Below are 11697 nucleotides of genomic sequence, written 5' to 3'. Positions count from 1 at the left end.
AGCAGTTGTTTGGTTTTTCCCTGCAAAATTTATTGCATTGAATCCATCGCACACATGACACCCGTGCTCACACGGAAACACCTGCATTTTCAGTTTTATTTCGTTGGATTACGCTGCCTCATGGTTTGTGATGTTTGACAGAAAGACTACGTTAGAATAAACATTCGTATTCGTAAGTATTATGACTATAAATGAGGTCAGTTCACTTGAGTTCAGCAAGTTCAGCTTCAGAGGCCAGAATCACCCAGAGGTAGGGGTGCTAGTAACACAGTTACTAGCGGGTAACACACCCGCCTATGAACCAGAAGACCCGGGTTCAAATCCCACTTACTACCATTGTGTCCCTGAGCAAGACACTTAACCCTGAGTGTCTCCAGGGGGGGACTGTCCCTGTCACTACTGATTGTAAGTCGCTCTGGATAAGGGCGTCTGATAAATGCTGTAAATGTAAAAATGTAAAAAAAATCTCCATGCCGGGATGGAGTCTTCTGAGGTCGGGGTCACAGCCTGGACACCTGGATGTGCCTGAGATTCTCTCTCACACGTACGAACTCTGGAATGTTCTTCTGGTCTTCTGCACTCCTCCTCTCCTCCAGCTCATACTGCAAAAGAGTGAAAAGCACAACCGGTCAGGCGGTCAGTCTACTCAAGATGTTCGGGTGGTAGTAGCCTAGTGGGTGTCTCCAGGGGGGGACTGTCCCTGTAACTACTGATTGTAAGTTGCTCCGGATAAGGGCGTCTGATAAATGCTGTAAATGTAAATGTTCATCGCCCTTCATCTGGATGAACATATCACACAGCAAGCGGGACAGTTCTCAAAGAATTGCATTTTCTTTCTTTCTGTTTACCTGGGAGAGAGATGCATCAGAGTGCATTATGGGAAAACGACAAACTGGCCAAAGGCAGTGAGTGTGGTGTGTTTAATGTAATGGCTGCCTCGTGCGTAGAACAGCTGTCACTGCGCAGGATCCACAAGATCACATAATGAGATGTGCAAATGGGATAAACTGGCCAGGCGGGGGCGCTACGGCTCTGCATTCCTTCAGTCGCCACACCTCCAGGAGCCTCTGTTGCCTCTTGCGCAGCTCCAGCTCCAGGTCCGAGCTGCTCCCGAGGGCGAGCTCCCGCTCCCGCTGCTGCCGAAACCTCCGCTGCTCCAGGACCCTCAGCAGCTCGGGCTTCTTGCCCGGCAGCAAGGCCCTGCGGTGGAGGAGAGACGGTTTCAGCACGTGAAAACAGACGCCTAAGCACTGTGGGCCAAGAATACAGCAATGTTACGTAGCTGTGCGTCTACTGGCTCACACACAGAATAATTATTTCAATCAGGTGCTGATTGATCATCTCTTTTGCTTTCGTGTAACATGATAAAAGCTGATCCTTTTGGTAGTAGCCTAGTGGGTAACACACTCGCCTGAGAACCAGAAGACCCAGGTTCAAATCCCACTTACTACCATCGTGTCCCTGAGCAAGACACTTAACCCTGAGCGTCTCCAGGGGGGGACTGTCCCTGTAACTACTGATTGTAAGTCACTCTGGATAAGGCCGTCTGGTAAATGCTGTAAATGTAAATGATCCCTCTCAGAGTGGTCTCTTTAACAGCTATTTGGACGACGTCTACTCCATTTGCAACCTTTTAAATGTGTTAGTAGTGCTAAAATGCATCTTTTTTTCTTTTGCTATAAAACTTAAATCTTAAAACATTAATCTTAAATCATCGCCTAAGAAGCTGATGGTGTCTACAGATCGGTTGCTAGTGAACTAAATGAGGGTTTTTTATGATGGGCATTTTAAATGGAAGTGCTCCTGCCAAATATTGTTAATATTATAATATAAGATACAATAAGATCAACCTTTATTAGTCCCACAAGTGGGAAATTGCATAAAAATTAAAGCATGTTGTCGGATTCGAGTTACTGGATATAAAACAAAAAAGGAAAGAGAATAAAATAGGAAAAACAAGAAAGAAGCTGCCGTAACAGGGGCAGGGGGCGCCGGAAGTCATTATAACTGAGTAATGAAGCACATACAAAGAGAAAAGGATGTTTAAACAAGAGGACTAACCCAATCGAAAAGGCCGCTTTTTACTGAACTGTAATTGTGGCATGTAGTGATCTGCGCATAGGGGACCGGAGACCTTCAACCCTGGTCCTCAAGCGTGTTCGGCCCTGCCCGGTAGTTACTGGCTTTGATTGGCCACGGCGGCTCCAGTCACACCACGAGCAACATTGCGAAGTTCCCCACCGTCTGATGCTCAGCAGAAGTTCCCGGTGGAAGCGCCGGTGGTCGGACGACTCCAGGGTTGGGCTGACTAGCTTCTTTGGCTGAATGAGTTCATCCTGGTCCTTGACCGCCTTTTGAGATGAAAGGTTTCCATAGGTGGCCCATAAATGGTCTGGAGAGGTGAGAAGTGTTGAGTGTTAAGGTTGAATTTCGGTTTTTAGCATCGTTGCATGTGAACGGCGATTAATCAGAATACCTTTCTTGTGGTTCCGATGGCCCATTCTTCTCAAGATGACCTGAGACAGAAACCCGTTGTTAAATAAATTCTGATGCTGGCAGCACACGTGAAACCCGGGTGGGGTCTCCACACTCACCCCGCCGCTCTGGTCCATGGGCGAATCAGTTGTTGGACCGCTGCAGCGTCCACTGCGCACTGAGGCCAGAGACAGCTTCCGTCTCTAATGAATCAGATTAGCGTCTAATCGCAGCGAGGACGGCCCATATGCCGGATAACCTCATTACGCGCGGCGGTGTGTTTGCGCAGCTGGCGCTCTGACACCTTGGACCTTGTGGGCCTGCAGGAGCCGTACAAACGCCAGCTTGAAACAGCTTCCCGTTGACTTCTACACGGGACATCAGCGTCTGGCCTGATCTCCGGGCAGATTCCCTCGCTTGAATCCCCGTTAAGACCCTGAAGGACTAACCTTTGACCCCGGGACAAGCACCATTCTCCCGGTGTAGCTGTTCGTATGTCTCTGTAAAATAAGTGACTTTGATGTTTGATGTAATATTGTGGAATGCTCCACAGAAGCAGATGGCCACAATGTCACAGCCATCATTGTGTCTCTGAGCGAGAACTAAGTCAGCCATATGCTGAAAACAAACCCTGAGCGTCTCCAGGGGAAACTGTCCCTGTCGCTGAGAGAGGTTTATTACACAGTATACAGTGTCTTGACATGCTGTTTCACACAGACACCCCCCATATAAAAATATTACACATCGCATCTACATTTCCAGCAGTAACCAGACGCCCTTATCCAGAGCGACTTACCATCAGTAGTTACAGGGACAGTCCCCCCTGGAGACACTGGACACAATTGTAGTAAGTGGGATTTGAACCTGGGTCTTCTGGTTCATAAGCGAGCGTGTTACCCACTAGGCAACTACCAGCCTGAATGAATTTAAGAAAATTTAAGAAAAGTCTTTGTGCTTTTGTTCAAGCACATGGGGTATGGGGGCGCACACGTAATCAGCATAATGTTAATGTACTGAATGAGCATATTTAGAGTGAAAGGTGCTTAAGGCTGGACGTGTATTGTTGTTCAGTTTATCGGGTTTTTTTGGTGATGGCAGTGCGTTGAGTGGTAGAACAGGCACCATTACACTGGAACCTAGTCAAACATAGAGTCTTGGTTAGGCTGTCCTGGTTAGGGTACAGAGCCACTGTTGCACAAATATACCATTAAAGCCGCATAGTTCTGTACCAGTCATACAATGCCACCATCTGCCGCTGCTTCTGTTTGTCCTCTCTGAGGCACTGAATCGAGCTTCAAGTCCACCTCCAGAGTCCAATGATGAGACCACCAGAGGGATCCCGGTCCCTGGCAATGAAGTGCTGACAAGACGACTCAAACGTACCAGAGGGTCACCACAGCCACCACCACCTCAAGGGCTAAAGCTTCAAATGGACCAGCAGTATTATAATGGACACGTAATGTACACCATGACACTGGACTAAAACCTGCTCTGCACTGTCCAGCACCTCCAAACATGGACAGATGCTTTTACTACACTTTTACTGGACTTTACTGGACTCCACCACTACAACTGGACAAAATCATCAAACCATCAACCTGCACTGACACCAACTGCAGGCTACCCTGGAAGGACATTCCTCTCTGTATCACTCCTTCCCAACATTTCTTTCTTTCTTTTTTCTCTCTTCTAGAGTTTTTTCTTGTGTGCAGAAGGGTCAAGTGTGGGGGGTGTCAACTGTAGGGTGTGTCAAAGCCCATTGAGACGTACTGTATGGGATTATAGACTATATAAGAAATACATGTTGCTGTTGATGTGAGGGGTGGTGATCGACGGACGAGGCGTTTCTTATAGAGGTGGGAGAAGCCCCGATGATGTGCACTGCTGTCTTCACTATCCGCCGCATGGCCTTCTGCTCAGCAACAGTGTAGTTCCCGTAAATATGCCATAAATGTAAATAAAATGTAAAAAGGAAACGTAGAGTATTCCTGTTGTGTGGGGCGACATTCCTCAAGATGCGGGATCTGCTGGTTCTGTGTCTGTGAACCTGTATGTAGCTGCAGCAGCACCAGAGGGAGCCAGAGGCCTGGCGTTTCACCAAGATGTAGACGAGGACGTCACGAAAGGAACATTTCAACTTCGTTCCCACAGATAACTGCTTCCCATCCACATGGCTCTGCTGATCTAACCATCAAGTTCCCAGTGAGACGCACAGATTGTTCAATCATCTTTTTTAGATTTATAGAAATAAACAGAAGTGCTTGGTACCCACCCAACTCTTTCTGTTGGTAATGTAATTATTTCTGACACCCAGAAGACTAAACCTCCGGATGTTTAAAAGAAAGGCGTGATTGACGGGCATGATTGACAGCTCTCACGTCCTCCTTCTTCATCATTCTTAATGATTCGGTTCGTGTCATGCCCAGGCATGGCCAGCCCCAAACATTCACCAGACGGCCTTATCCAGAGTGCCTTACAATCAGTGGTGACAGGGACAGTCCCCCCTGGAGACGCTCAGGGTTAAGTGTCAGGGACACAATGGCAGTAAGCGGGGTTTGAACACGTCTGGATCATATGCAAGTGTACCACTACCACCCGAACGCTCCACATGCCTTACTAATATGAACCAGTAAGTACTGTTTGTAGATATAACCGCTAGCAGTACTTCCATTACTATAACCCAGTGTCTCAGATGATTATGTGTTGGTGTGATAGCTACACCAGGGGCAGTGGTGTTCTAGTGGTTATGGAAGCGGCCCCATAATCAGAAGGTTGCCGGATCAAATCCTGATCCAACAAGGGGCAACTCAGGTGCCACTGAGTGAAGCACCATCCTACCTCACAGCCCTTATTACACCTCACACTGCACCTCGTTTACTCCGAGCCTCCAGTACTGCTCACCTGGTCCCCCCATCTCTGAAGGTAAAAGGAAGACGCTCATCTAGACTCTTCTCCGTCTTGACCCACACAGTCACTGAGCACTTTCTAAAGACCTCCCTCTTTAGAGAATATTTAGAAGAACTTGTAACCTTCTTATTGTCTGACTTCTGTATAGAAACTAGAACAGAGTGAATAAAAAGATTGTATTCATAGTTGGGGGTCCTAGTGAACCAGAACTGATCACTTCATCCATGGTAACATGGAAGCACGTTGTAAGTCGCTCTGGATCAGGGCGTCTGCCAGATGCCTAAAATGTAAAAAGTCTACTTTCCTTAACTTTGCAGACGCTTTTATCCAAAGCGACTTACAAGAGGAACTTGTAAGTCTACACACTGTGTCATCTCACATGGTCTTCATACAAAGTTACTGCACACGGGTCACCCTCTACTCCCTACACTCCTACACGCTCTCTCAGATCGGCAAACGAAAGGAGACTAAAAATTCCTTCTTCACGGGGTCTCCGATTCCAATCATCTCTGTTCTCCGTTGTTGTCCCTGGCTGGTGGAACAACCTGCCCTCCTCCACACGACTAGCCGAGACTATCACCACTTTTAAGAAGAAGGTGATAAAAGCGTCTTTGGATAAAAGCGTCTGCAAAGTTAAGGAAAGTAGACTTTTTACATTTTAGGCATCTGGCAGACGCCCTGATCCAGAGCGACTTACAACGTGCTTCCATGTTACCATGGATGAAGTGATCAGTTATTCCAAAAATATTACAGACAAATTTAACACATACACATGCATACACATTGAACAAACAAATACAAAATGTATAAATACATTATAATTTTTCTTAGTCTAGCACCCAACACTCTCCGAGCATGTTCTTCAATGACAAGTCTAAGCCTTATCAGGGCTCTTAGTTTGTATACTTGATATTCTATAGAAATCGAACGAGAATTGCTGGTGTCTTCCCATTGTAAGTCGCTTTGGATAAAAGCGTCTGCCAAATAAAGTAAAGTAAAGTACTCCAGCGGGAACATCGCACCTTAGTGTGCCGCCACCCCCGCCTCCACCCTACTCAAGCGACCCATTGATGGGTTTCACCAGAGGGGAACATAAAGGGACATTTGCATGAATGGCTCCGTCCTTCCTCAACTCTTTCACTCGGGCCGTAACTCTGGAGAAAGTCTGCTGCTGCTGACGGCCTGTTAACGGCGCATCGGCTTTCGACATGTCCCTCTTTGGTGCGCGTCGGCCGTTGTTTTGGTTCTTTTTCTCGCTGTATTTTCGTTCCATATTGAGGGAACGTCAATGCTTGTTGCATACAGGCACACATGGCTGCATATTCATTTCCTTCCTGCTTCATGAAACGTTATCACTAGTTCAGATAAATGTGTTTTTAAGATTAAGATTAAGAGTAAGGTGACTACACTGTCGTGGTGGGCCTGATCTCTGACAACGACGAGACGGCCTACCTGGAGGAGGTTGGAAATCTGGTGAACTGGTGCCAGAGGAACAATCTCCACCTGAACGTTAGCAAGACAAAGGAGTTAATAGTGGACTTTAGTACCAAGCAGGAGAGGAACTTCCAGCCCAGTGGAGAGAGTGGACAGCTTCCGTTAGCTCTGTGTCTACATCACGCAGGACCTGTCATGGTCCTGTCACATCAACACCGCCAGCGTCTCTACCACCTCAGACTTCATACTGCCCTCCAAGGTGTTCAGGAACTTCTACTCCTGCACCATAGAGAACTTCCTGATGGGAAACATCTCAACCTGGTTCGGGAACAGCACCATGAAGGACAGGCGAGCCCTACAGAGGGTGGTTCCATCAGCCGAACTAATCATCCGTACCAAGCTCCCTGACCTTCAATCTGTCTACAGCAAACGGTGCTGCACCAGGGCCAGGAAGATAGTGAAGGACCTCAGCCACCCCAACAATGGACTCTTCTCTCTGCTGCGATCAGGGAAGCGCTTTCGCTCCCTGAAGTCCAACACAGAGAGAATGTCCACACAGAGAATCTTCCCACAGGCTATCCAAGCCCTCAACCACAATACATTGACTTTCACTCATTTGCACACCTTCACCCTACCTGTTACACATATGTTATGTTAAATACATACAAGTGTAATATTTGGTTATGTTTGCAATATTTGCATATTGGTTTTCATTGTATGCTGTATATCTGTAGCAGTCGCTAAAAGCATTTCACTGCATATCGTACCGTGTATGACTATGTATGTGACAAATAAAATTTGAATTTGCACTGTTTTGATGGTTATGTACGGCACAAAAGAAACATTTACGGCATTTATCAGACGTCCTTATCCAAAGCGACTTAGAATCAGTAGTTACAGGGACAGTCCCCCCTGGAGCAACTTAGGGTTAAGTGTCTTGCTCAGGGACACAATGGTAGTAAGTGGGATTTGAACCTGGGTCTTCTGGTTCATAGACGAGTGTGTTACCCACTAGGCTACTACCACATTGAAACGAGTTGTTTGTAAAACCGAATTTAAACATAATCTGAAACTAAATCCCCGCTTTGAGGGACAGTCTGGTGGAAAATCGACGCCGCCGTCGGATTCGGCCCCCATTCGTCGTTAGTTTTCGCCTCGTCAGAGAGAAACACGCCGTCGTGTTTTCTGGTCCGCGTTTCACTCGTTTCCCGACACTCGTCGTTCGTCGTCGACGTCACGAGCGACGCTGACGTCTATCTCCATATTTGGAAGCCGTCGGAAGTGGATGCGCGTGGGCGTCGCCATAGCGACCAACGTTTTCCGCCCATCGCAGCGTGGCCAATCACGAGCGAGCGAGGCGAACTCCTTTGCCTGTGATTGGCCAGAAACGTGCCCAGCTGTTCTGACGTCAGAGTTGTGTTTTCCTTATAAAGCGCCGACGGCGCCGAAGGAGCCAGATCAGTTAAGAAGATGAGAGAAGGACGGTGTTTGGCGGACTTTCGCGGATTTAGTACTTTGGCTTCGCAAACGATGACGACAGAGGGAAGAAGGCAGCAGTTTGACGCCTCGAAGCTTCGCAGCGGCCCGAAGTTGAAGGTGAACCACAACCCCGGGACCGCGGCCGACATGGTGGCCGAGGTGTCGGCGGCGGCGGGCTTCGTGTCCCGCCTGCTGAAGGCGAGGGGTCTCCTGAGCGAGTACCAGCTCCGGCTCTTCAGCGACGGCCTCCGGCAGGCCTTGTCAGGTACCGTGTTACGTCAGCGTGGTGCTCTAGAAAGTTTGTTTTTCTTCTCGCAGATAACCGAGAAGGTGCTCCGATGGTTCTAACCGGCGTTCTCTCTCCTTCTTATAGAACACTACCAGCACCACTGGTTTCCAGACAGGCCCCAGAAAGGCTCTGGCTACCGCTGCATCCGTATCAACCACGAGATGGACCCCATCATTGGCAAGGCTGCCTGCAGAATTGGACTCACCAGCGAGCTGATGTTCTCGCTCCTGCCCAGGGAGCTGACGCTGTGGGTCGACCCCTTCGAGGTCTCCTATCGCATCGGGGAGGACGGCTCCATATGCGTGTTGTACGAGGCCCCGGCTCACGCAAACAGCAGCGCCTCCAGCTCCGGCAGCAGTGGTGCGGCCTTCGACTACTCCCAGAACTGCAAGGCGGGAGGCCGCATGAGTCCCCCAAAGAACTACCTGATGACCGTCTCCAGCTAGACGACTGGCAGGGCACTGGGGACTGGCTCCGTGCGTCGCCACGGCCCTCATCGATAAACCACAGTGTATTTCGCACGTTGCCCAGACCTACCTGCAATTTAACCCTTTAGCCATTTGTCATTTGAGCACTGCTGTTCATGTGATGAATGGCTGGAATTCACAATGTTGTTGCGCACTTAGTTCTGCACTGCTGGTGCGCAGTCTTACGGTGCATTTTTTTTATTACTATATATATATATATAAAGCGTCAGGTGTCTTCAGGAAGAACCGTAGGCCTTCGTTTTTGTGCAATAATGCAGCCCCTACCCCCATCCTAAACCAGCACGAGAAACTAGCATAATGAGCGATGGCCTTTTACTTCAGGTACTTTTGTAGGACCACGTGCCCATTGTTCACGGTCCGGTCACCTTCTGCCTTATCGCTTCATGGGTCCAGAAGTGTCGGGCCACTGTGGCCTGTTCCCTTTTGTGCAATATTTTGTATGCAGCGCTCCAAATTTGGGTTTTTAAATGCAGCCACATTAAAGAAAGCTGACGTTTGTTGACTGAGGCTACAACCCTCGATGCCAATGGCTTTTTATTTTTTTTTTTTAATGCAATTTTCTCGCCTGCTTCTGGGCAGCGTGATCTGAATGTTAATGTGGCTCATTGCCGTTTTAGGTAAAGTGTAAGCTGTGAGGTGATTGGTGGGCCCTGTGCCGCACGGCCGGCCCCGGTGCTCTTGTCCCTGTAGCCTTTTCCTCTGCGGCCGCTGCTGAGCAGCCCCGCACTGTTTACTTTTCTAGATGGAAGGAGTAGTGTGTAAGCTATTATGAATTTGTGCATATACCATTCTGTACACTTTTTATTATTATTACAGTAAACTTTATGAATTTTAACTTGTCTGTTTCATGAGTGTTTTTGAACATGCACACATTCACCTAAGAAATCAGTCTGTGGTCTTTAACAAAGCACATATGCGTCCTGACTATGATTTAATGAACATTTTCATACCTGTTCCCACTTTATTCCAAGCACAAAGTTGTGGTGCAGAGTAAAGGCTTTTATTCATGCTTTTCATTCAACAATAAGATAAATGTGGGTGTACTCTGGTTTAAAAATACATAAAATTACAATGCTGTGAAGATGTAGAACATTGTGGTCAAACATGTAAAAGTTCTTGCAAAGAAAACCACACAAGACTCATTCGCAGTCTCTCAGAATTATCGTAGTTATTTCTTGTAAGTGCAAGCATATATTACATTTTTACAACTAGTGAATATGAAGAGAGCCGCTGAAAGGACAGTAGCTGAGGTGTTGCGGGTCTTAAATTACTTGGCCTCAGGAAGTCCTGTTTGCCTCGTGGTACAGTGATAATGGAACTTTATTTCCCCAGGAAGCAGTGAAATGTGTTTGATGCGTCCCACTTTGGGCTGGTGTCCTCCCACCGCGTGCTGGACGTGTGCTGGCTGCTGATTGGGCCTCGGCCTCAGGAGGGGTGAGGGGCGCTGGGACCCGCGCTCGGCACAGCGGTGGGGCTCCGCGGCTCGCTCTCTCAGCGTCTGCTATCCGGAGTGGCAAGACAATAAAAGGCTTCAGCTCCCCTTCAGCAGTCACAAGACCATCTGCCGCCCCGGCCACCCTCCCCACTCTGTCCTTGCACACTGGACTGCCACCAAAAGGGTCTTTCAGAGTCCCCTACACACCTTCCTTTCTCTGCTGAAAAAGCCCTCTGCTTAAATGATTCATGAATACTTTTCATAGAAAAGCTCCTCCGGTGGCTGGTGTGAGACAGGAACGTGGTTATGAACCCCCTCCGAAGCAGCAAATGATTGTCCCAATGCAACAGAAAGTCCACGCAGACCACCAGTTAAAATTAAACATTAGAATAATGAACCACAGCCTTTGGGTCTCTAATAAAGGGGCCGGTCAGGGTGTTTCAGTGCTTTTTACTGTCTGTTGTCAGGTGGAAGAAGTGCTGGCCTGTGGCAGGAAGTCCTGTCCAGTTTTATGGACGAGTGTGGACAGCTCAGGCCTCCCAAACTCTCCAGTCCATTACTCTCACTCAACAAAAGGTGACCTATGACCCCCTCAGCTGTAGAAGCCACTCTAACTTTTAGGACCGCCTCTCTGCCGTGATTGGGCGGCAGTTGTATCCAGGCGAAACATCCCTGTCCAAGACTGGTAGTTCCCTCACTGGCCAACACCTCAGTGATCGTTTCCTTGTTTTTATTTTTTTATTTTTTATTACTCTTTCCATTACTGACAACTGAACTCGCCAACTTGCTCTTTCTTCCCTGTGCAAGTACCAGTCATGGCTGGGAAAAGTGACAATGACACATCTTAATAAAGCTGGTGACGCTTGACCACTGAAGCTGTCACAGAAGACCAAGAAACACGTTCAATTAACTAGCGCAGTAGTTTTTAAATTCATCTGAACTAGACAGTATATCATTACAGTGCTTCATGTAGGCCTGGGACAATACAGCAATAAATTGTGACGCATCCAGTAGCGAAGTTAAACACTTAATATCTGTGTGAGATGAGCTTTATGGTCAAAGTCTGCTTTTTCATTTTTAAAAATGTGCTTTAAAACATTTTCTTTCTACTGCTAGTAAGATATCATGAATTTAACAAAGAGAACTGTCCTGTGATGATGATGACATCATGATCATCAGCAAAATATCAA

The 11697-nt window shown here is 47.7% G+C and overlaps 2 protein-coding genes across 2 annotated transcripts; one reads left to right on the top strand and one right to left on the bottom strand.

The window, feature by feature from the left end:
* Positions 1-18: 18 nt before the first annotated feature.
* On the bottom strand, positions 19-2671 carry LOC114800506 (protein FAM107B). Its single transcript, XM_028997955.1, has 5 exons — positions 2595-2671; positions 2477-2516; positions 2242-2392; positions 1056-1200; positions 19-602 (listed from the first exon to the last, which is right to left on the bottom strand). Exons 1-5 carry the CDS (start codon positions 2610-2612, stop codon positions 501-503), a joined length of 456 nt encoding a protein of 151 aa, XP_028853788.1. The 5' UTR covers positions 2613-2671; the 3' UTR covers positions 19-500.
* A 5590-nt stretch (positions 2672-8261) lies between these two features.
* btg2 (B-cell translocation gene 2) lies at positions 8262-9907 on the top strand. Its single transcript, XM_028998715.1, has 2 exons — positions 8262-8560; positions 8669-9907. The coding sequence occupies exons 1-2, from the start codon at positions 8287-8289 to the stop codon at positions 9028-9030; spliced, it is 636 nt and encodes a 211-aa protein (XP_028854548.1). The 5' UTR covers positions 8262-8286; the 3' UTR covers positions 9031-9907.
* The last annotated feature ends 1790 nt before the right edge of the window (positions 9908-11697 follow it).

Source organism: Denticeps clupeoides, chromosome 12 (assembly GCF_900700375.1).
Source record: "Denticeps clupeoides chromosome 12, fDenClu1.1, whole genome shotgun sequence".
Lineage (NCBI taxonomy): Eukaryota > Metazoa > Chordata > Actinopteri > Clupeiformes > Denticipitidae > Denticeps > Denticeps clupeoides.
The sequence above is the reverse complement of the archived record's forward strand: the minus strand, read 5'-3'. Positions and strand labels throughout refer to the sequence as shown.